The following is a 22,103-nucleotide window of genomic DNA, read 5'->3' on the forward strand; positions in this document are numbered from 1 at the left end:
GAACATTACTAAAAGAAACCATATTTGATTGGGACAACGGAAACAGAATTTACGATCAACCGACACAAGGGTTGCGCTTGTTGCGGGACTTAACCAAGCCAGAAGAGGCAATGCCTTGCATGAGTAGGGCCGCAAGAGTTCTATTTTGCTGATTGGAACTCCATCCATGCTCTACCTCGGATTTGGATCCTCTCCTGAGCTAATGGAGAGGATCCTCCTAACCAAACATATTGAGTCATTGAATTTTTATCCAACAGCTACAAACAGGAATATCTCTTTAAAGTTATAATAATTATAGCCGTTGGATAAAAATCAAACGGTCCACAATGCTTGGTTAGGAGGATCCTCTCCATTGGCTCAGGAGAGGATCCAAATCCCTCTACCTCTTGTCTGTTTTATGAACTCTCTTTACAATTACTCAATAATCAACATGTAATAAAACATATACTTTACCAGTTGGTTGGCATTTGAGATTGATAATTGCCTCCATCTCCATCTGCTTCATTCAACTTGTGGGTGGGTATAATATTTGTCCCTTACAGCTGTTTGTATATAAACCAAATAAGTAGTGCCTACGCCTAAACCTAATGAGTAATTTGAGTTATGGAAAGGGCCCACAACAATTGACAAATGTGACGATTGATGATTGAGCTACCTTCATCACCAAACTCATCTAAACCCCAACCTACCACCACACCAGATTGAAGTTGGCCTTGCCTCTATCTGCATAAACATTTCTTATTTTTTTTTACTGTTTGTTTTAACTAAAGTGGTGGTAGGTTGGGGTTTAGATGAGTTTGGTGATGAAGGTAGCTCAATCATCAATCGTCACATTTACGACATTCACCTCTCCCAGACCCTACGTAAAGCGGGAGCCTTGTGCACTGGGTACGACCTTTACGACGTTTGTTTTAACTAAAGTGGTCGAGGTGATTTTTTGGGTAAGGCAAGATTTTGTTGCGTACGGATCAAAATTTAAGAGATGAACATTACGTAACGGATTCACATTTAGGCAAAACTTCCATAAAAGGTTGGGAATAGCTTCTTCAACATCTCAAAAGACATCACGAATCTGTAAAATTAAAACTTTGTTACAAAAAGATGACAAGGGCCTTCTTCACTTGAGTCAATTTCTGAAGTTCTTCCCCTTCACCAAACACTTGACTAAAGACGTCTAACGACACAAACAATGTGAACCAACTCCCTAATTCCTCCCAACCCAAGACGAATTCTAGAGTCTCTAGAAAACAAACTCAATCAACCAAAAATTCTTACATCATTCAGAATCAGAATCTGGATCCACAATATCAGGAAATGAATCCGCATCTGAATCATTACCCAGTTCATATGCAATTCCCTTGCCCTTCTCAGGATTTGAAGTAGACGCTGAATTCTTCTCTCTGCCAAGAAACCCATCACCTTTAGCCACCGGAACATCATGGGTTGTAACCGTAATGCTACCTGCTTGATCAGATGGACCACTTCCAAGAGCAACCCTCCCAAAGACTTCTTCAGCAACTCTAGTTCCAGCCACTGAGGCAACTTTTGAAGACAGACCATTCTCAAGTTGCACTGCAAATTCTTGAAATTGGCAGGATACAACCATATTTTCATCCCCATTGACTCTCATATCCACATCCTGAATGGATAATTTGAGCTCCTGTGCACTTCCTCCTAGAGTCTCTTTTCCAAATGAACCATCTACAACAAGTTTTTTATCCCGATGAACTGTTAGAGTTTTGGATGGCTCTCCCGCCTGCATAGTCTTGTCTAGGTCACTCATCGGTGCTTCTAATTGTTTACCAGTTGCAAGCCAGCTAGTATATAGGTCGTCACAATCTGAATCAGAAGCATCATACACCATTCCCTGTATGTCACTTGAAAACGGAGTTTGGTGCTTTACACTACCAGAGTACATGTTTTCTGGGAGTTTGTGGCTAACTCCAACCGAGAAACCTGCTAGTGGGAGTGCCCTGGGATGTACAAGGACCTCTAAGGTCAAAAGAGAATGAGCACAAAATCCAGCAACTTTGGTTCCAGTTTCTTGCTTGCCTGCACAAAACCACTTTCATGTGGTTACAGTAATTAAGGAAATACATGTACAAGAAATACAAAATTCATCTGTAGCCGTTTCACTCAGGCATATTGCATAAAAATATACTTTTCTAATTAAAGAAAAATTATTGAGATGGTTAATATCATTTCATATACATGTCTCTTCTTTTTCAGAGAGATGTCTCATGCTTTGTCATTGAGTTTTAATTTGTAGATTCAGAAAACAATGCCAGTCTCATACTCGGTAGTTTTCCCTTATGAGTAATCACGTGTTATTAAAGAGGTGTAATTCCTTCCTCGACATCAGTAATTAGTTGTAATAGATGCCTATTTGTTGTTGTTGATACATCCACGAGATAATCAAAATGAAAAAAGAGATTTCACTTATTCTTGAAGGAATTACCTCTGCGGAAAAGATCAAGACCCTCAGCTAAATAAGGGGGGCGGACACCAGATGAAGAAAGTAACGATGCCAAAAGTGCACGTAGAGCAGCAAGCTGCAAATCACCCCAGATATCAACAGGTTCCTTCAGCTGGTAAATGTTTTTGTTATCACCAGCACGTCCCACTTTCATAGAATTTGTAGCTATGTCCATCAGAAGAAGACCAACATCTGATCGCCATCCTTCAGATTTCAACGCACCACCCTGTGCAAAAGACATAGAACCTCTTGTCACTCATTAGTAGTCCTTTGAGGTCAGAAAGAATGATCCACAAGCATTTGAAGTTTTACTTACACAAGTGGATCAGGAACATAAGAACTTTAAAAGACCACACCCTTGTTCTATTAAGACAGAATAAAGACAAAATTTGACCACTTAAATATCTTTCATCACCAAAGAAAAAAAAAATGAACTCAACAAAATCAGCAAGGTGGGCGGATGATTATGTGGTTGCTAAAATCCAGAATTTTTTTTTTTTGAAAGGAAACGAAAGAGTTTACAAAAGAGGAAAAGAAAACCACGTGGAAAAGATATCCACCTGGAGCTAGAAGAAAATTAGCAAGGACCCCTACTGAAAACTAATTGAACAGAGGAAAAGCTAAACCGAATCAATTAACGGCTGCTAACAAATCCCTAAATATAGAAGAGAGATGTACTCTCTAAGCTCCACTGAAACCGAAGCCCAAAGGGCTGCCCAGTGTCTTACTCTATCCCAAAACTCCACTAAAATTCAGATATGAAGACTCCAAATTGAAATCTAGGATCCAGCAGTCAAGCATCTCTACTCTTCTACTTGTGCAAGAAGGACTTTACTATTTCTTACATTAATTATTGACAGAAACCTGATCCAAGACCTTGGATTGACATAAATATCATACACAGATGCATTTGAATCAACATTCTATTCAAGGACATACAGAGTACACTCTCCCTCCACAAAAGGAAAAAAGAAAAAACAAGGACATGGACTACACATACCACAGTGACAAGGGCTTCTAATGCCTCAAGTGCAGCGATTTTCACAGGAATAGGAGATATCGTATGGCTCTTGGGGTTCCCCTCTCCCAAACTACTAGTCTTATGCCACTCAAGAGATCCACTTGAAGCTCCATGCTTCCTCTTTCTATGGCTAGATTGTGGTGTTGTTTGAAGCAATGCTTCAGTAGAAGGCTTCGAGTTTCCACTAGAAGGTGCACCACCACTCTCATTCACAATGGGATTCAGATCAATCAAAGCATTGTTAGCAACTTCCCGTGCCAAGCTTAATGTCATACCTGATAAGCATATAGTTCCCAATTAACAAAACCAAAAAATGACTTACAGAAGAAGGGCACTAAATGGCAACCAAAATAAAGGGTATCAGGAGAAAGCTTTATGCAGATTCCCTAAACAATAGCTGTCATAAATAAATGAGGATCATGGACTGAAGCATCACAAGACCATGGCAATATATCAGAAGTAAAGGAACATAGTGGAAGGGTGGTTACTTACTAAATTTGACTTTTTAATGCAAATTCAGGATAGAAGTAGCCATCTCCCCACACAAGATAGCTAATAAGATCAATGCGTATACTTTATTTCTAGGATTTCTCAAAGGAATGACTTTGTTTAGTAATATGGCTATGCATATTAGTTCCTTTCTAGAGGGATTAGGCTTTCTGGATTGGTCAACATATCTTGCTCCATCCCCGTCTTTGTAATGTGACATTAGTATTTAACAGGAAGGTTTCTATGCAGCAGGACGAAAACTAGATTAAAATATATTTTCTGAAATTACTACATACCAAAACCCATGGATATCAGCAAAATCCTTGTGATTGAGTAGACCTTTATCCTTAATTCTGGCAATGCACATCTCTTTAAGTACACTGAAAGAAGATGCACTAAATAAGCAGCATGTGGTAAAAGTTGACTGCAAGGAAGACAACAAGATTACCAGAAAGTTAGCATTCTCACTATTCAAGAGCTAGGAAACAAACTAAAGAAGGAAATATCTTTAAGACGTTTAATAGCTGAGAGAAATAGAGCCTAAAAGAAACATCTCTAGCAGTCCTAAGTTCAGGACTCGGCATATTGAACTCACATTATAGTTGGGATATCAAGTAAGCATCCCCCCGAATATCACAAGTTCAAGAATTAAGGTGTCACCTATTACCCAAACGTTCTATTGAACAAAAACTTATGTTGTTCTAAGATATTCATTGACAAATGGCAAAGAAAGTAATACCACTAGAGAGACAATTTATATATTTCAAGCTTGTACATCACTAATTGTCAGCTCAAAGAAAAAACCATTTGTTCTCTCATTGTTTCCTTCCTTTTTTTTTTTTTTTTTTTTTCTTCTTTCTTTCTTTCTTTCTTTCTTTCTTTCTTGGGGTTTATGCAATTAGACAGAAAATGAGAGTTAGATTATCTACACTTGCACAATATCGGGCAAAAGCCAACAATAGCAGGTCCCTGTTAACAAATTTCCAGGTTAGCATTCAACTATGTCGAAGTTAAAACCCATACCAAAAAATAACAATTAAATGTATAACTCAAATTATATCAGTAAGACACATCTGGTAAATAATAGAAGAAGATATTCTAGATTTACCTGCGCACGCCCTCTATAATAGCAGTGAGGAACTCTAAACCATACAGGTGCAGAAGTGGTAGTTCCGAACAAATAAACTCTTGCTGTGTGGCAGTCATAAAGGGCAGCAGAGAGTGTGGGAGGGAACCATCCACAATCAGCACTCTCTCAATAAGGGCAAATAAGGACCGAATAGGAACAGTCACCTATTATTATAAATATATTAGATACTTGAGGACTATCAAATTCATTTGCATTGTGCATAAAACAAGGAAAGACAAGTGGAACCTAATATTATAGTGACACTCAGTTTATCTATTTTTCTTTTTTTCTCTTTTTCACAGAAACCCACCTGAACAGGGTACGAAGTTGTTATCATTGTAGAGCAGCAAACCATCAGTGCAGAGATACTAGACATTGTCAAACGCTGAGAACTCTTTCTTCCCTTCGTCGAATCTTTTCCTGACACTTTATTTCCTCCCAACTGAGGAGGGGGATCTTTTCCTAGGGGAATCAATAATCTAATAATTTCATGGCGTTTCGTTTCTGTAATACAAGTTATTATGAATATCAGTTATTTACCTTATCGCCAATATGAATACAAAAAAATATCATAATAGCATCATAACTGTACCTTCCTCAAACCCCTGGAAGACATCATTCAGGTGACCATTAATCAACAATAAAATCTTCTGAATCATTAAGGACCAGCTATCCTCATCCCCTCTTGACTTTGGTAGTACTGCCAGGCAATAAGCAAGTTTCTGAACGTTGAATACCAGACAGAAGTTATTGCAGATGCCAACTATTGTTCCAGAATATTAACACTACATTTTCCTCACATAATTTGGTTCAAACAAACAGGAGTTTACCTTCAGCATGTTATCACTTCCTTTTCCTGACAAAATTGTTGAAGCAATAACATCTTCAACCTGCATAAACGTACATTTAAAATTCATTAGCGGGCAAGGTCTAGTGCAGATGTGAGAAAGTCCTTTTCTAGTGTTTGTCCAACAAATAAGGGGTCTGGAGAGGAGAGGTTTAATGTTCTTGAGCGCTATTTCAAGCAACAAGAAAATCTTCTAAGTTTTTCATGTAAAGTGGATCAAATAAGGTTTACCTCTAAGGTATCGTTAACTAGGCTTAACATACCTATCGTATGATGAATATACCTCTAGAACAATTCAAGAGGACATATATCTAGCCAACCATTATTAGGTTTCTATGCATTATCTACGATGAGATAGTATGACCCCCTACAATGACGTACTCTCTGCAGTATTAACATCATTTTTCAGCTTCTAGCAGGCCACATCTCACAAAGAGAAGTTGTGTCTTTATCGCAAGGTGCAGTTGATAACGTTGTAACTTAATGTTGACAACTTAGAACTGAAATGCCCACACAATAAGAAATTAGATGATTGTCTGATCCAATTTGGTAAAATTGGCATTTGATTGCTATAAGAACAGGCAAACAAGTTTCAATAAATCGAATAATACAAATATACTTCATCCACCAAAAAGAAACTTATTTGATAATATTTACTGTACTTAGCTGTGTACAAATCCAGTAATGGAAGCTCTGTATGGAGGACGAGGAACTTACACTGTCATAATGACGACTGATGCTCAATGGAAAGAAAGATATAATTGTGCATAACAATCGAACTGCTCCTTCCTGCATGTAATATGGAAACCATTTCATACATAACTAACATCAATAAAATAAAAAATAATAATATTGTCTTACTGAATTATATATTCTATTTTGGACAAATGTAATATATTCACAAGACTAAGTAAATGATACGGTTTAGCCTTACCATTGTTTAATTAGCATTACCTTAAGGTCCTTGCTACTTATTCCCGGTTCTAGGTGGAACTCTTTTCCACTTATGTAAATTCGGACTATACACAGTAAAACTAAGAACATCGAGCTATTGAATGACTACAGCTTTAGCCAGCTTGGCCTCTTCAGGGTTTTATCTTAGAACATCCAAATTTGCAAAACATGGCCAAAGATGTTGCCTTACAACTGCCTTAAATTATGGTCTCTATTTTATAAGTACAACAACAACAACAACAACAACAACAACAAAGCCTTTTCCCACTAAGTGGGGTCGGCTATATGAATCCTAGAACGCCATTGCGCTCGGTTTTGTGTCATGTCCTCCGTTAGATCCAAGTACTCTAAGTCTTTTCTTAGAGTCTCTTCCAAAGTTTTCCTAGATCTTCCTCTACCCCTTCGGCCCTGAACCTCTGTCCCGTAGTCACATCTTCGAACCGGAGCGTCATTCGGCCTTCTTTGCACATGTCCAAATCACCGGAGCCGATTTTCTCTCATCTTTCCTACAATTTCGGCTACTCCTACTTTACCTCGGATATCCTCATTCCCAATCTTATCCTTTCTCGTGTGCCCACACATCCCACGAAGCATCCTCATCTCCGCTACACCCATTTTGTGTACGTGTTGATGCTTCACCGCCCAACATTCTGTGCCATACAACATCGCTGGCCTTATTGCCGTCCTATAAAATTTTCCCTTGAGCTTCAGTGGCCTACGACGGTCACACAACACGCCGGATGCATTCTAACACTTCATCCATCCAGCTCGTATTCTATGGTTGAGATCTCCATCTAATTCTCCGTTCTCTTACAAGATAGATCCTAGGTAGCGAAAACGGTCGCTTTTTGTGATCTTCGCTAGATTGCTCCGGTCATTAGTGTGGATAAGTATATAAATGGATAGAGATAGGAAAGCAAACACAAGATGTACGTGGTTCACCCATATTGGCTACGTCCACGGAATAGAAGAGTTCTCATTAATTGTGAAGGGTTTACACAAGTACATAGGTTCAAGCTCTCCTTTAGTGAGTACAAGTGAATGATTTAGTACAAATGACATTAAGAAATATTGTGGGAGAATGATCTCGTAATCACGAAACTTCTAAGTATCGGAGTGTGGAGTCGTCTTGACTTGCCTTATCTGTCTCATAGGTAGATGTGGCATCTTCTCTGGAAGTACTCTTCCTCCATCCAGGGGTGGTATCTTTAACTGGTGGAGATGCACAAGGTAATGTATCAATTTCACTTGAAGCTTACTTGTAGTTTCAGGCTTGGTCAAGCGCGATACAAACCATGTAGTAGGAGTCCCCCAAGTCGCCGAGCTAGGGGGTCTGTTGAAAGAGGTGACAGACAAGGTAAGCAATCAGAGCTCCGACTGATTGTTCACCTTCTCCCCATCTTGCAGCAGCATGAAGGATAAAGAGAAGAAAAATGAGAAGAGATGATATGAGATACTTTTGCTTTTGAAGAAGTAACTTTCCACAGGCTTATTCTTGAACTGAGCTGGAGGGTTTTCTGGTTTCCTCCAGAGTATAAGGCCGACTGAAGAATTTGAGGGTCAAAACAAGTCCATCAAATCTAGAGTACGTTCCACCCTGCTGATATGGGATACTTTTGCTTTTGACAGAGTAATGGATGTATCGGCACGTGTGCTGTTACGCTTGTCTCCACATGCTTCCTTGTATCCTTCGCACTTGCCCTATCTGTTCCTCAAGCAGATGCGGAATCTTCCCTGGAAACATAAGATGTTGAAGATGAGTACTCGAGAGCAATGCCAGGTAAGTAATCAGGTAAGGGGTTCCAGGCAGTCAGTTCTTGGCTGGAAGCTTGATTCCAAGTGCTGACTGATTGCTCTCTTTCTCCTTGTCTTGCAGGTAAAAACAAGGCCAAAGGAAAAGACAGGGAAAAAGCATGATATGGGATACTCTTGCTTTTAACCCTGATGATATGAGATATTCTTGCTCTAGTATAGCTTGTTTGCAGAGGTATTATCGGGGGGAAAGAAAGCTGAATATTTCGAAAGGCTTCGTTGGGAGTGCCCTCTCAGATATGATGAAGGGTTGAGCATTTTTGCAGGTCTGCCTGTCCGTTGGGGATGGAGGTTGACATATATAGGAGTCTCCCTAACAAGTAGTAATGCTATTCCTTTACCCTGCTTGGTCATAGCACGGTAGTGGGAGCTGTCAGTTTCACATGTTTTAACTCTGTCAGAGCACTTTGAAAAAGTGGTCTGTGGTATCTGGCTCTCGAGATTCGGAGAACGATGCCTCTTCGATTTTTGAGAAAGCAATCATGCTGGGGGTCTGGCTCTCGAGATTCGGAGAGCAGTGTCTCTTCGATTTTTGAGGAAGTAATCATGTTGGGAGTCTGGCTCTCGAGATTCGGAGGGCGGTGCCTCTTCGATTTTGGAGCAAGCAATCTTGTTGGGAGTGTTGTCTCGAATGTGAGTAAAGGTTGGGCATGTTTGCTAGTCTACCTTGCCACGAAGCACAAAGGTTGATACACAGGGACTTTCCAATTATCCAGCAATGGTACTGTTCCTTTACCCTCTCTTCGATTTTGAGAAAGTAGTCATGTTGGGAGTCTGGCTCTCGAGATTCGGAGGACGGTGCCTCTTCGATTTTGGAGCAAGCAATCTTGTTAGGAGTGTTTTCTCGAATGTGAGTAAAGGTTGGGCATGTTTGCTAGTCTACCTTGCCACGAAGCACAGAGGTTGACACACAGGGAGTTTCCAATTATCCAGCAGTGGTACTGTTCCTTTACCCTTGTGGGTAATAATATGGTAGCTAGACCTTCAAAATTTATGTGTCTAAACTTTGTTAGTGTTGTTTCTTTGCTATTCTTTTACCTTTCTTGGTCAGAGCGATGTAGTGGGAGCTGCAAGCTTCACGTGCTCAACTTTGGCAGAGAACTTTGGCAAAGTTATCTGTGGTACCCATGAGCTATTGTTGCGTGTGGGAAGTGGGTGATTGAACAGTAAGATTCATGTGCTTTCTACTTCACCAGAAGTCTTCGACAGAATACCCATAATTTCTGCAAAGCTAAGTGTGCGTGTGACAGGTGCTGACAAGGCTAGAAAAGTAGGTGCCTCTTCGATTTCTGAGATCGGCCCTCGTGGTCTCTGAGCAGCCCAGCTTTTGAGAAAGCGAGCGCCTCTTCGATTGATTCGAAGAACGATGCCTCATCGATTTTTGAGAAAGCAGTCACGCTGGGGGTCTGGCTCTCTAAGATTCGGGGAGCAGTGTCTCTTCGATTTTTGAGAAAGTAATCATGTTGGGAGTCTGGCTCTCAAGATTCGGAGGGCGGTGCCTCTTCGATTTTGGAGCAAGCAATCTTGTTGGGAGTGTTTTCTCGAATGTGAGTAAAGGTTGGGCATGTTTGCTAGTCTACCTTGCCACGAAGCACAGAGGTTGACACACAAGGACTTTCCAATTATCCAGCAATGGTACTGTTCCTTTACCCTCTCTTCGATTTTTAAGAAAGTAGTCATGTTGGGAGTCTGGCTCTCGAGATTCGGAGGACGGTGCCTCTTCGATTTTGGAGCAAGCAATCTTATTGGGAGTGTTTTCTCGAATGTGAGTAAAGGTTGGGCATGTTTGCTAGTCTACCTTGCCACGAAGCACAGAGGTTAACACACAGGGACTGTCCAATTATCCAGCAGTGGTACTGTTCCTTTACCCTTGTGGGTAATAATATGGTAGCTAGACCTTCAAAATTTATGGGTCTAAACTTTGTTAGTGCTGTTTCTTTGCTATTCTTTTACCCTTCTTGGTCAGAGCGATGTAGTGGGAGCTGCAAGCTTCACGTGCTCAACTTTGGCAGAGAACTTTGGCAAAGTTTTCTGTGGTACCCATGAGCTATTGTTGCGTGTGGGAAGTGGGTGATTGAACAGTAAGATTCATGTGTTTTCTACTTCCCCAGAAGTCTTCGACAGAATGCCCATAATTTCCGCAAAGCTGAGTGTGCGTGTGACAGGTGCTGACAAGGCTGGAAAAGTAGGTGCCTCTTCGATTTCTGAGATCGGCCCTAGTGGTCTCTGGGGAGCCCAGCTTTTGAGAAAGCGAGCGCCTCTTCAATTTCTGAGACCAGCCTTCGTGGTCTTTGAGCAGCCCAACTTTTGAGAAAGCAAACGCCTCTTAGATTTCTGAGATCAACCCTCGTGATCTCTAAGCAGCCCAGCTTTTGAGAAAGCAAACGCCTCTTCGATTTCTGAGCAGGCGCCTCTTCGATTTCTGAAGCTCCGTCGAGTGCAGATTTTTATAAGGGCTGGCATTAAGTTCCAAAGCACACTTGAATCTCCACCAGTAGAAGCTTCATTCTTGCACTTCTAAGATCTTGATTTGTCCGACCTCTTCTCTCTTCAACACCTTTGAAAATGTCTGGCCCCTCCGACCGTCGTTTTGACTTGAACCTTGTTGAAGAGGCAGCCCCGCCTTCTCCAGACAACATATGGCGCCCATCCTTCGTCTCCCCTACTGGTCCTCTTACCGTTGGGGATTCCGTGATGAAGAATGATATGACCGCTGCGGTGGTGGCCAGGAACCTTCTCACTCCCAAAGATAACAGACTACTTTCCAAACGGTCTGATGAGTTAGCTGTTAAGGATTCGCTGGCTCTCAGTGTTCAGTGTGCAGGTTCTGTGTCTAATATGGCCCAACGCCTATTTGCTCGAACCCGCCAAGTTGAATCATTGGCGGCTGAAGTGATGAGTCTCAAACAGGAGATTAGAGGGCTCAAGCATGAAAATAAACAGTTGCACCGGCTCGCACATGATTATGCTACAAACATGAAGAGGAAGCTTGACCAGATGAAGGAAACTGATGGTCAGGTTTTACTTGATCATCAGAGATTTGTAGGTTTGTTCCAAAGGCATTTATTGCCTTCGTCTTCTGGGGCTGTAGCGCGTAATGAAGCTCCAAATGATCAACCTCTGATGCCTCCTCCTTCTAGGGTTCTGTCCAGTACTGAGGCTCCAAATGATCCCCCTCCGGTGCCTTCTCTTTCTGGGGCTCTACCGACTGCTAAGACTTCTCCTAAGCAACCTTTGTGAAGGCTCCCTCTTGTGTGTTTATTTTGACTCTTGTATATGTACATATTTGTAGCTTATCGAGGATATCAATAAATAAGCTTTCCTTCATTTCAACGTATTGTGTTAAATACACCAAAGCCTTCTTCGCTAAATTCTTTGAATTTTCTTTTGTTGAAGCTTGTATGTTGAAGCTTTCTGAGTGGAGCATGTAGGTTGGGGTAGTGTTCCCTTAATTTTCCGAGTGAGGAAAACTTCTCGGTTGGAGACTTGGAAAATCCAAGTCACTGAGTGGGATCGGCTATATGAATCTTAGAACGCCATTGTGCTCGATCCTGTGTCATGTCCTTCGTTAGATCCAAGTACTCTAAGTCTTTTCTTAGAGTCTCTTCCAAAGTTTTCCTAGGTCTTCCTCTACCCCTTCGGCCCTGAACCTCTGTCCCATCGTCGCATCTTCTAATCGGAGCGTCAGTAGGCCTTCTTTGCACATGTCCAAACCACCGTAACCGATTTTCTCTCATCTTTCCTTCAATTTCGGCTACTCCTACTTTACCCCGGATATCCTCATTCCTAATCTTATCCTTTCTTGTGTGCCCACACATCCAACGAAGCATCCTCATCTCCGCTACACCCATTTTGTGTACGTGTTGATGTTTCACCGCCCAACATTCTGTGCCATACAGCATCGCCGGCCTTATTGCCGTCCTATAAAATTTTCCCTTGAGCTTCAGTGGCATACGGCGGTCACATAACACGCCGGATGCACTCTTCCACTTCATCCATCCAGCTTGTATTCTATGGTTGAGATCTCCATCTAATTCTCCGTTCTTTTGCAAGATAGATCCTAGGTAACGAAAACGGTCGCTCTTTGGTATTTCTTGATCTCCGATCCTCACCCCTAACTCGTTTTGGCCTCCATTTGCACTGAACTTGCACTCCATATATTCTGTCTTTGATCGGCTTAGGCGAAGACCTTTAGATTCCAACACTTCTCTCCAAAGGTTAAGCTTTGCATTTACCCCTTCCTGAGTTTCATCTATCAACACTATATCGTCTGCGAAAAGCATACACCAAGGAATATCATCTTGAATATGTCTTGTTAACTCATCCATTACCAACGCAAAAAGGTAAGGACTTAAGGATGAGCCTTGATGTAATCCTACAGTTATGGGAAAGCTTTCGGTTTGTCCTTCATGAGTTCTTACGGCAGTCTTTGCTCCTTCATACATATCCTTTATAGCTTGGATATATGCTACTCGTACTCCTTTCTTCTCTAAAATCCTCCAAAGAATGTCTCTTGGGACCCTATCATACGCTTTTTCCAAATCTATAAAGACCATGTGTAAATCCTTTTTCCCATCTCTATACCTTTCCATCAATCTTCGTAAGAGATAGATTGCCTCCATGGTTGAGCGCCCTGGCATGAACCCGAATTGGTTGTCCGAAACCCGTGTCTCTTGCCTCAATCTATGCTCAATGACTCTCTCCCAGAGCTTCATTGTATGACTCATTAGCTTAATACCCCTATAGTTCATGCAATTTTGTACGTCGCCCTTATTCTTGTAGATAGGCACCAAAGTGCTCGTTCGCCACTCATTTGGCATCTTCTTCGTTTTCAAAATCCTATTGAAAAGGTCAGTGAGCCATGTTATACCTGTCTCTCCCAAAAGTTTCCACACTTCGATTGGTATATCGTCTGGGCCTATTGCTTTTTTATGCTTCATCTTCTTCAAAGCTACAACCACTTCTTCCTTCCGGATTCGACGATAAAAAGAGTAGTTTCTACACTCTTCTGAGTTACTCAACTCCCCTAAAGAAGCACTCATTTCATGTCCTTCATTGAAAAGATTATGAAAATAACCTCTCCATCTGTCTTTAACCGCGTTCTCTGTAGCAAGAACCTTTCCATCCTCATCCTTGATGCACCTCACTTGGTTTAGGTCCCTTGTCTTCTTTTCCCTTGCTCTAGATAATTTATAGATATCCAACTCTCCTTCTTTGGTATCTAGTCGTTTATACATATCGTCGTAAGCCGCTAACTTAGCTTCTCTGACAGCTTTCTTCGCCTCTTGCTTCGCTTTTCTATACCTTTCACCATTTTCATCGGTCCTCTCCTTGTATAAGGCTTTACAACATTCCTTCTTAGCCTTCACCTTTGTTTGTACCTCCTCATTCCACCACCAAGATTCCTTTTGGTGTGGGGCAAAGCCCTTGGACTCTCCTAATACCTCTTTTGCTACTTTTCGGATACAACTAGCCATGGAATCCCACATTTGGCTAGCTTCCCCCTCTCTATCCCACACACATTGGGTGATTACCTTCTCTTTGAAAATGACTTGTTTTTCTTCTTTTAGATTCCACCATCTAGTCCTTGGGCACTTCCAAAAAAATTCATTCCAAAAAAAATCGACCAGAAAGAAAAAACGCTTCTTTCACAGTTATACAACATTGATTAGCAGCTTACCCAAACAACCTCTGAATGATCATCATTTAACAACTTCAAAACTGGTTGAATAATTTGCTGAACAAGTTTCCCGGCATGTGCAGTTCCATCCCTTTTTGCATTTAGAGATCCACCCAACCTATAAAAAACAAAAGAAAATAGCTTCACACTTGAGGACTGGCACAGTACTAATTTATATGGCCTTCAATTACACTGGATAAGCAATAAGGAATATTAATTCCATTACAGAATTGCTGATGTAATTTATCAACATTAAATCTTAACTTGATATTATAAAGCAAGATAACAGATATAAGTACCAATGAAAATTTGAGGAATTAATTCAGATATAATATACAACCTTGTGATGAGATCTGACATCGAGGCACAAGAGGCCACCTTCACAAATTGAGAAGTTGTTGTGGGCTGCTAAATGAAACACAGAATAAGATTTAAGTTAAATATTACCTTAAGAGGGTGGAAGCGGGATAGTTCATATATAAATCAGTTTATTCACAACAAAACCAAAAGTTCAAGGGACAGAATCCACGACAGCATCTAAACCTATACAAATGCAGTCTGAGCTATATCAAAATTCCAAAAACAAATTGCAACAGAGGATCATGTGATCCGAAAGGACAGAGTGCAAAAAATGAAATGCTTGGGTAGCAGTAAAAAAATAGCTAAGCAACATATAGTATAATCCCAAACGTGAGGGTTTTACAGATCGTTAGGATATTAGGATTTGTGTATTTATATCTGGCATCTCTTTATCTTTATCATTCATTAAGAAGGGGAATGTTTGTAGTTTCTATAATTCGAAAATGTGCCAAAATTGTGAGCATGGGTCTTGTTACATAAGTAGTCCTGTGAATTCTTATATTTTGATTGACGAACGTGAGACTGGTTTGTTTAGTAAAGGCATCGATGCCAAGTGGAGCACAATTGGGCACCAGGGCCATGTTTAGCATCGTAACCATACCATCAATATAAATGCACCAAATTTTCCTTAAAGTAGCCGGATGAGGCCTCATGTGTTGATCAATAATATTAATATTCATAGGAAGATTAACAAATCTAATATTGTGTTTGTTCAGTTGAATCAAAACCACAGTTGGCAAGGCATGACGTGTTATTGTAGAAGCAATGTTTTCTTTACATAAAACAAGCATAACTACCGCATAATGAATATTTAATTTAAACAAACATTCATCTTGGTACCTGAATATGTGATAGAAGTATCTGGAACCAACCAGAGTATGATTCCAAGAACCGCTCAGAGCTGCATTCCCGACAAGTCACCCCCATCAAACAAGTTCCTTCCCAACATTTATCTGGCTACAACAGAAAATATGATCAAAAGAATTCACAAGGTAGACAATGAAAACTCTGTAGAATGAAAACAGATAGTTCTTTAGTTGCCTCGTCGTAACATGGTGTCAAACTGTTACTTATGCCTCTCGTCATAACATGGAATTCAGGGTGCACTTTGCCAACCTAACATTGATAGCTAAAACTGAAAATTTATCTTTCAAAATGAATATATTGGACTTTCCCATAGTACTAAACCCAATTGTTTTCAGTAAACTAAAGAAAATCAAATTTATCGTTTTGAAAAAAAAAAGTAAACAAACAAGTAACTTCAATTAAATTGCAATAGAAAAAAAACTAATACGCACATACCATGTCACTAGAAACAAGCTGCACCAAGCGACGGACCCAGGAATCCATGGCGGATTTCCACGTAGTGATTAGCTTTTGGTCAGTCACATCTTGTACAGACTCACAAAGGAGGTTGTGGGTTTTGATTGCGTAGACTACCTTCGACAGCTCCGATGGACTCGCAGACGGGTGTTTATCGTCGGGGAGGTCTCTGATGATCGTTTGCAACAGACGGGGCCTTAGAGCAACATCGTACATGTCTTTGACATGGTCGAATGCCGCCATTGGAGCCGAAGCTTAAGCTCTGAAATTGAACATACAGGAAAAAACAGAGGGCCTTAGGGTTTATGAATTTGGTAGTTAAACCCTAATGGGAGGGAGCTTTGGTCTATGTTACAGTTCAAAATTCAACCCAAGTCAATAACTTTCAGTGTAAGGAAATTTCCTACATTGCTTCCCTTCCCCACAAAATAGTAAAATACCATGAATAGTTAACTCTCAAATAAATATTCAAATTTACACTTTGCAGAATAATTTTTTTTATATTTTTAAATGGAAATCCAGAAAGAAACTTACCAAATATCCGACAAGGTTGGTGGAGAAGGAGATGGGGGTGTGAGAAGTGAGTGAAGAGACTAATAGAGGCGAATGTTTGGGAGAAAGATGCGTTTACTGTGACAAGTGAAGAACAAGGGTGCCGGGGGAGCTGCAGGTTGTTTAGGGGCGGCAACGATGGGCTAAACATACAGTTCGGATGGGCTTTAGATTTTTTTTCTTTTGGACTACAGCCCAGTCAGTGTGGTAAGCACGCCGTAAAAGTTAGATCCTCCAGCAGATGGGATACTCGAGCCCAGTCAGTGTGGCGAGCGCTCCAAAAAAGTTAGGTCTTCCAAGAGATGGGATACTCCTAGTATTTTACCGGTTTTAGTTTTTGTATAACGGGTAAAACATTCGGAGTATCCCTTAAATAGCTAGTGTATACGTATGAAGTGGTAAAAAAGATGTGTAAATTATCATTTAGTACTATAATCTAGTGGTATTCATCTTTATTTGTAAGTGAGAAGTCTTAGGTTTAATTCTCGACAAAGTCGAATTCGAACCACATTATTGCTAGGTTATTGTGAAACTTAGCCTACTCTTCCAGCTCTTACGTGTGGATAACAACATCACCCTTCTTACTGTTAATCATGTTTGTACTTTAATCACGATGAGAGTGCGTGTGTTAACCATTTTTTCTCCAAGTGACAGCTCGCAGCTGATGTTTGGTGTCATCTTTCTTCTTGCCCTTTATCCAAAATCCTCTCCTTTTCATACGTCTTTCGCGGAGTATGTTAGGTGATTTCCAGGAATGGAATACCACATTTCCACATTTGGTTGTGTGAATACTTCCTTTTTGACCTCGTTGGCCTAATTTCTGTCTTTTGACAAAACGATAAAACAATTACAGAAAAAATCATAGTACAAGAAGAAAATTTGAATTTTAGTGGACCACTTGACTAGATTAGGGATGAGCAACGGTTATGGCGGGCGGGTAACCGCGGTTATTTATTCATAACCGTTTATTCTCATATCCGCATAACCGTTTACCCGTTGAGTAATTGTCTAAATGGTTATACTCATACCCATAACCGTTTATAAACGGTTAACCATACCCATAACCGTGTACCCATTTAACCGTAACCGTTTCCCATTTATCATTTTTTAACCCATTTATCCTTTCTTTTTTACCATTTACTCATTTTTCACCCGTCTACGTGTTTTTTTAACAACTTGAAAATTAAAAAAGAAAAATTTGTCATAATTTTATTTTTCTAATAATTAAACACCGTTATAGGTACATTCATCATACATTTCCGCATTTTAATTTTTTAAATCCTTATTCCATTCCAATAATTGAAATAATAGTTTACGGACGACATTTTTAACTGTTAATAGTAAAGGTAATATAAAATTTGCTAAGTATTCTTGGGTTATAAAAATTGTTAAAAGACAATATTATGGGTTATTTAACTCGGAATGTAAAGTATTAACATAATATATATAATGGACTATGAAATTTAAAGTGGTTAAGGAAAACTATATTATATTAGCTACATATATCATGCACTATAGTCAATAGCATTGATCTAAGTTTTGTCCAATACGGAACATGGTGTATGTTAATTTTACATATATAAAATAAATGGGTAAACGATTACCCGTTTATAACCGCAGTTAATACCCATAACAGCCTATTTAAATTTCATAGGTAAACGGTTATACACATAACTGTTTATTTATTTAAACGGTTACCCATAACTGTAACCATAAAATTTAAATGGACGGGTAACCGCGGTTACCCATAACCGATAGGTATTTGCCCATCCCTAACCTAAACTCATGTTTGTGAACATATGAGTAAAGCTGCCACATAAGTCGGCAAAGTACAATTTTAGTTATTTAATTCTAGCAATGTCATTGGAGATGTTTAATGGAATTTGTTGTCAAGCGTTTCAGGGCTCCCGTGAATATGCCGTAAGGTGCGAGACATGAAGGCCAAGTGTTTAACCAACACAACAGATGCAGATGGATGGTCAGCGTCAGACGATCCCGTGACTCAAAAAGTCTCGTTTCCACATTAAACTTTGAGCGCTCGTGCGTTTCCCACCACCAACCCCACATGGCACATGGTGGTGTAAATCTGAGTCATTTGATTGGACCAATTTGTCAAATATTGGTTTGGTTTGTTGCAAAGCAGTGTGGTGGGTGGTTCTTGCTTCAAATGGAGACGACACCCTCCCAAAGTCTTCTGCAATTTGCTTTTTCCATTGCGTTGTACATCGCCAACCTCAACCAAGCAACTCAAAGTAGGAGAGGACTTTCATGCCATTTTGTTAGTATTTCAAATCCACTATTAATTGTAATGTGATGAAAAAATATGATAATATGTAATATCAACTAGAGGTATTAACAAATGGTTTTGCAATAGACTTGTTGCTCAAGTAATTAAAGGCTTATGCCCAGATACCCGAAGCTCGTAGTTTCACAACTTTATTGGGCTTACACTATAAAAATACACTCACATTTGGAGGCAGAATTTGATGATCTCCTTGTGATATTGAGAAGAATTGATGAATGTTCACAATGACTTCAAGTTGAAGGCAAGCAGGAGTACAGGGAGGGCCGGGGATTGGTGGGGAAGCAAAGCGACCCTTACGGGCTTGTTTTGGCTTTCCTACTCCCATCACCCTTATAAATCCAGGAACACATTTCTCTTCGTTCAATCGGTCTAAACCCTACAACACCTAGCTCTAAACATATTTAGGATGAACAATTGAAAGGATGAAAATGGTTGGAGAAAAATGCTGGTATGGATCTGGCGTTATAAATTATTTTGGGGGTGTATAAATAACGTCAAAGTCGCTTAGAGTCCACTCTGCCACTTCATCTTTGTCACTAACAAAAATTTCTGTACCAACATCAATTGATCCCCATATCCTTCTAGCAGGAGTGGTGCCTGGATCCTACAAATCAGAAACAAAAAATGAATATCAATCGCATGAAGTACATAAATAGTTTTAACTAAACACAAAATAGTTACCAAACACACCGTAAATTACCCAAAGTTTAGTTCACTTAATCAGCAAAAATTACCTGGTAGTAGTGGAGTCGACTAGATAGGCCACCAACATCAAGCTCCCAAGTTCTAGCATCCCCAATCCAACCCTGCCCTTGTTTGGTTGGATACCCGTACTCGGCCCAGATGGGGTGAGGGAGCAACTGAACTATTTCTTGTGCCTGGGGATTACTGTAAGGATCACATACGCTTACAGGTTTCTCTAAATGTTCAGCATTTCCCGGAGCACAGTAGTAGTGATAAGCCCCATATGGGAAGTTGGCAGTGTCGTTTCTATAAATTTTTCTGTCGTTTGGAGTGATATGGTACGGCGGGCAATTGCCTAAACCTGTGGGGCTGCACCAAGCAGGAGTTTCCGGGTTTATGATCATCTCCGTGTATCTGGTCACATCCGTGAGCACATCGCCGTCACAGGGTTTGCCATTGTTCTTCCAACAGCTACCAATGTCAACGAGGTAAAACTGGCTCTTGGGTCCTCCTCCTTGTTTGATGTCCAAAGTCAGCCTGACTTTAAAATTGGGTGACTCGGGAGGCTGAAAATTGACTTTGAATCGTAAGTTATCCGATTAAATGGACTTATAATCCATCTCTTCTAAAATAATCTAGAAGCAATTATATTAGAAAACATGGGCAGATCCAACTCAAACAAAGATGAACATAGGCAGATCCAGCTCAAACAAAGATGATTATGCTTATAATTGAACACAAGTTATTCATCTCTACTTAATTGAATTAGATGTAGAGCCAAGGCACGGAACTTGCGGCTTTAGGCGAAAATTCGTAGTTAGACCGCTTAAATCAGTGGCCTTGTGACCTTCACTAGATGAACTCTTCACTAGATGAACAACTCGAGGGTTGGCCTAATAGTACCACTAACAATTAAAAAAGGTCCAGAATATGAAGTTTCTAACACCGTTGACCATGATTTGGTATGAAATGCTATCTAACAGGATTGAATAATTAATCGTTTCATGCAAAAAGGACAGAGACAGATACAAGATTAATTATTCATAAAAATCCTCAGCTGAATAAATTAACACCAGAAAAATCCAGTTAGCTTAACGGATTCTCAGCCGTCCAATTAGGTCCTTGTCTTGTTAATTGTTACTTGGTTATTTGTCATATCAAACAAGGAAAGCATATGTCCTGTTTGCCAATCACTACATTACATATTTTCTTATCACCAAGACAAGCAATAAGACTAAACTGTGTGTACACAATTAAAAGTGAAAGAAAAGTAATTGGATTCGAGTGCTTGAAATTATATTGGGATGAATCGATTATTCTACTTACAATTTTGAGCATTCCTCTTGTATCATAGTGATAGCCACCAGAATATCCTTGGGTTGCATCAGCTCTGAGGTAGAGCATCAGCCATGGATACTTCTTTGAAGTCTTGAGCATGTGCCTGAACTCCCAGCTTCCAACACCAAGTTTCTTCTTCCATTCCACCTCGTAGAAAGATATCGAATCGAGCCCATCACTGGGGTTGGATCCCAGATCATAAGTCCCATTGAAACCTCCTCGCATTGTGGTATTACCATCCAGCAGAGTCCTCTGGTGGACCACAGTGGGTTGATTCATACAGCCCTTCCCAAAGCAAGGGAACCTTCCGGGATCGCTAAAAGGCGGTGTCTTTTTCCCATTGGAAGGGCACAGCCCAGCCATTGTGTCAAAGTTTCCATTTTTGAGCATAATCATCCAGAATTGCCACGGTTTTGGAGAGTCTTGGACTTGACATAGAGAACCCAGATACAGCTCCTTCTCCACTGCATAAAGGTCCACATTGTTTAAAGCCCCCTGGCTTATCCCTGGGAATGGAGTCCCAACCCCAAGCAAGTTGTCTTTTTTGCTCACTCCGTGTTTTAAGGAAGTACCTAAGATTAACAGATTAATCGGAATTAATTAAGAATTATGCAGTGACAAACATTGACAAGAAATTGGAACATTTATCGAACAAATGGTGAGCAAATAAATAAATGATTGAAGCAAATCTGAAAAAAAAACCCCACTATTTTTCGTCAGTTTCTTTGTTGATTTATGGTGGTTGTGCTTACTTGTGAGATTAAAGCAATCAGCAGCTCTGGGACTGCCCATATCAGGTGCTTCTTCTCCAACTTCATTGCAGAAGTTCCAAGCTTCCAAGGCCACTCTCAGCTCATCCCTTCTCATTCCTGGGTCTCCAACTGCTGTGACATAATCACTTTTCCCAGAAGCAAAAGCACCATCAATGATACTAATAATACAGAGCAGCAGAAGAATCAGATGTGACAATAACAATGAAACATGCATCATCATCATCTGATTCTGATTCTTCTTCAGGGCTCTCTCTTCTGTTCTCAGAGAAAGAGCAAGATGGTGCAACTTATATATCTACGGTATTTTGGGAATGCTGGTGAAGTGCGGATGTTGGCCAGTTCCTCCCTCTACTTTTTGTT

The 22,103-nt window shown here is 40.2% G+C and overlaps 2 protein-coding genes across 3 annotated transcripts; both read right to left on the reverse strand.

Annotated features, from left to right (window-relative positions):
- Positions 1 to 989: 989 nt before the first annotated feature.
- Positions 990 to 16,778, reverse strand: LOC126611443 (uncharacterized). The gene is made up of 14 exons (XM_050279738.1): positions 16,626 to 16,778; positions 16,071 to 16,353; positions 15,609 to 15,725; positions 14,749 to 14,816; positions 14,409 to 14,526; positions 6,680 to 6,751; positions 5,946 to 6,005; positions 5,708 to 5,837; positions 5,426 to 5,619; positions 5,095 to 5,279; positions 4,283 to 4,410; positions 3,477 to 3,772; positions 2,459 to 2,702; positions 990 to 2,052 (listed from the first exon to the last, which is right to left on the reverse strand). Exons 2-14 carry the CDS (start codon positions 16,332 to 16,334, stop codon positions 1,277 to 1,279), a joined length of 2,652 nt encoding a protein of 883 aa, XP_050135695.1. The 5' UTR covers positions 16,335 to 16,353; positions 16,626 to 16,778; the 3' UTR covers positions 990 to 1,276.
- A 2,217-nt stretch (positions 16,779 to 18,995) lies between these two features.
- Positions 18,996 to 22,103, reverse strand: LOC126612374 (uncharacterized). 2 transcript variants are annotated; one of them, XM_050280777.1, is made up of 4 exons: positions 21,678 to 22,103; positions 20,959 to 21,542; positions 19,683 to 20,198; positions 18,996 to 19,552 (listed from the first exon to the last, which is right to left on the reverse strand). In XM_050280777.1, the coding sequence occupies exons 1-4, from the start codon at positions 21,964 to 21,966 to the stop codon at positions 19,418 to 19,420; spliced, it is 1,524 nt and encodes a 507-aa protein (XP_050136734.1). In that variant the 5' UTR covers positions 21,967 to 22,103; the 3' UTR covers positions 18,996 to 19,417. The 2 variants fall into 2 exon arrangements, with proteins under 2 accessions (XP_050136734.1, XP_050136735.1); XM_050280778.1 differs by having other exon boundaries at positions 21,723 to 22,101.

Source organism: Malus sylvestris, chromosome 17 (genome assembly GCF_916048215.2).
Source record: "Malus sylvestris chromosome 17, drMalSylv7.2, whole genome shotgun sequence".
Lineage (NCBI taxonomy): Eukaryota > Viridiplantae > Streptophyta > Magnoliopsida > Rosales > Rosaceae > Malus > Malus sylvestris.

Bases quoted from the DNA above. Each gene is read 5' to 3' on its own strand.
- LOC126611443 (XM_050279738.1), bottom strand. From the start codon at position 16,334: ATGGCGGCATTCGACCATGTCAAAGACATGTACGATGTTGCTCTAAGG. The intron at 5,280-5,425 runs GTGGGTTTCTGT...TTATAATAATAG, and splicing joins CAACTTCGTACCCTGTTCAG to GTGACTGTTCCTATTCGGTC. The intron at 4,411-5,094 runs GTAAATCTAGAA...TCTTCCTTGCAG, and splicing joins ATTATAGAGGGCGTGCGCAG to TCAACTTTTACCACATGCTG.
- LOC126612374 (XM_050280777.1), bottom strand. From the start codon at position 21,966: ATGATGATGATGCATGTTTCATTGTTATTGTCACATCTGATTCTTCTG. The intron at 21,543-21,677 runs GTGGGGTTTTTT...TGTTAATCTTAG, and splicing joins AAAGAAACTGACGAAAAATA to GTACTTCCTTAAAACACGGA. The intron at 19,553-19,682 runs GTAATTTTTGCT...TCTGATTTGTAG, and splicing joins GTCGACTCCACTACTACCAG to GATCCAGGCACCACTCCTGC.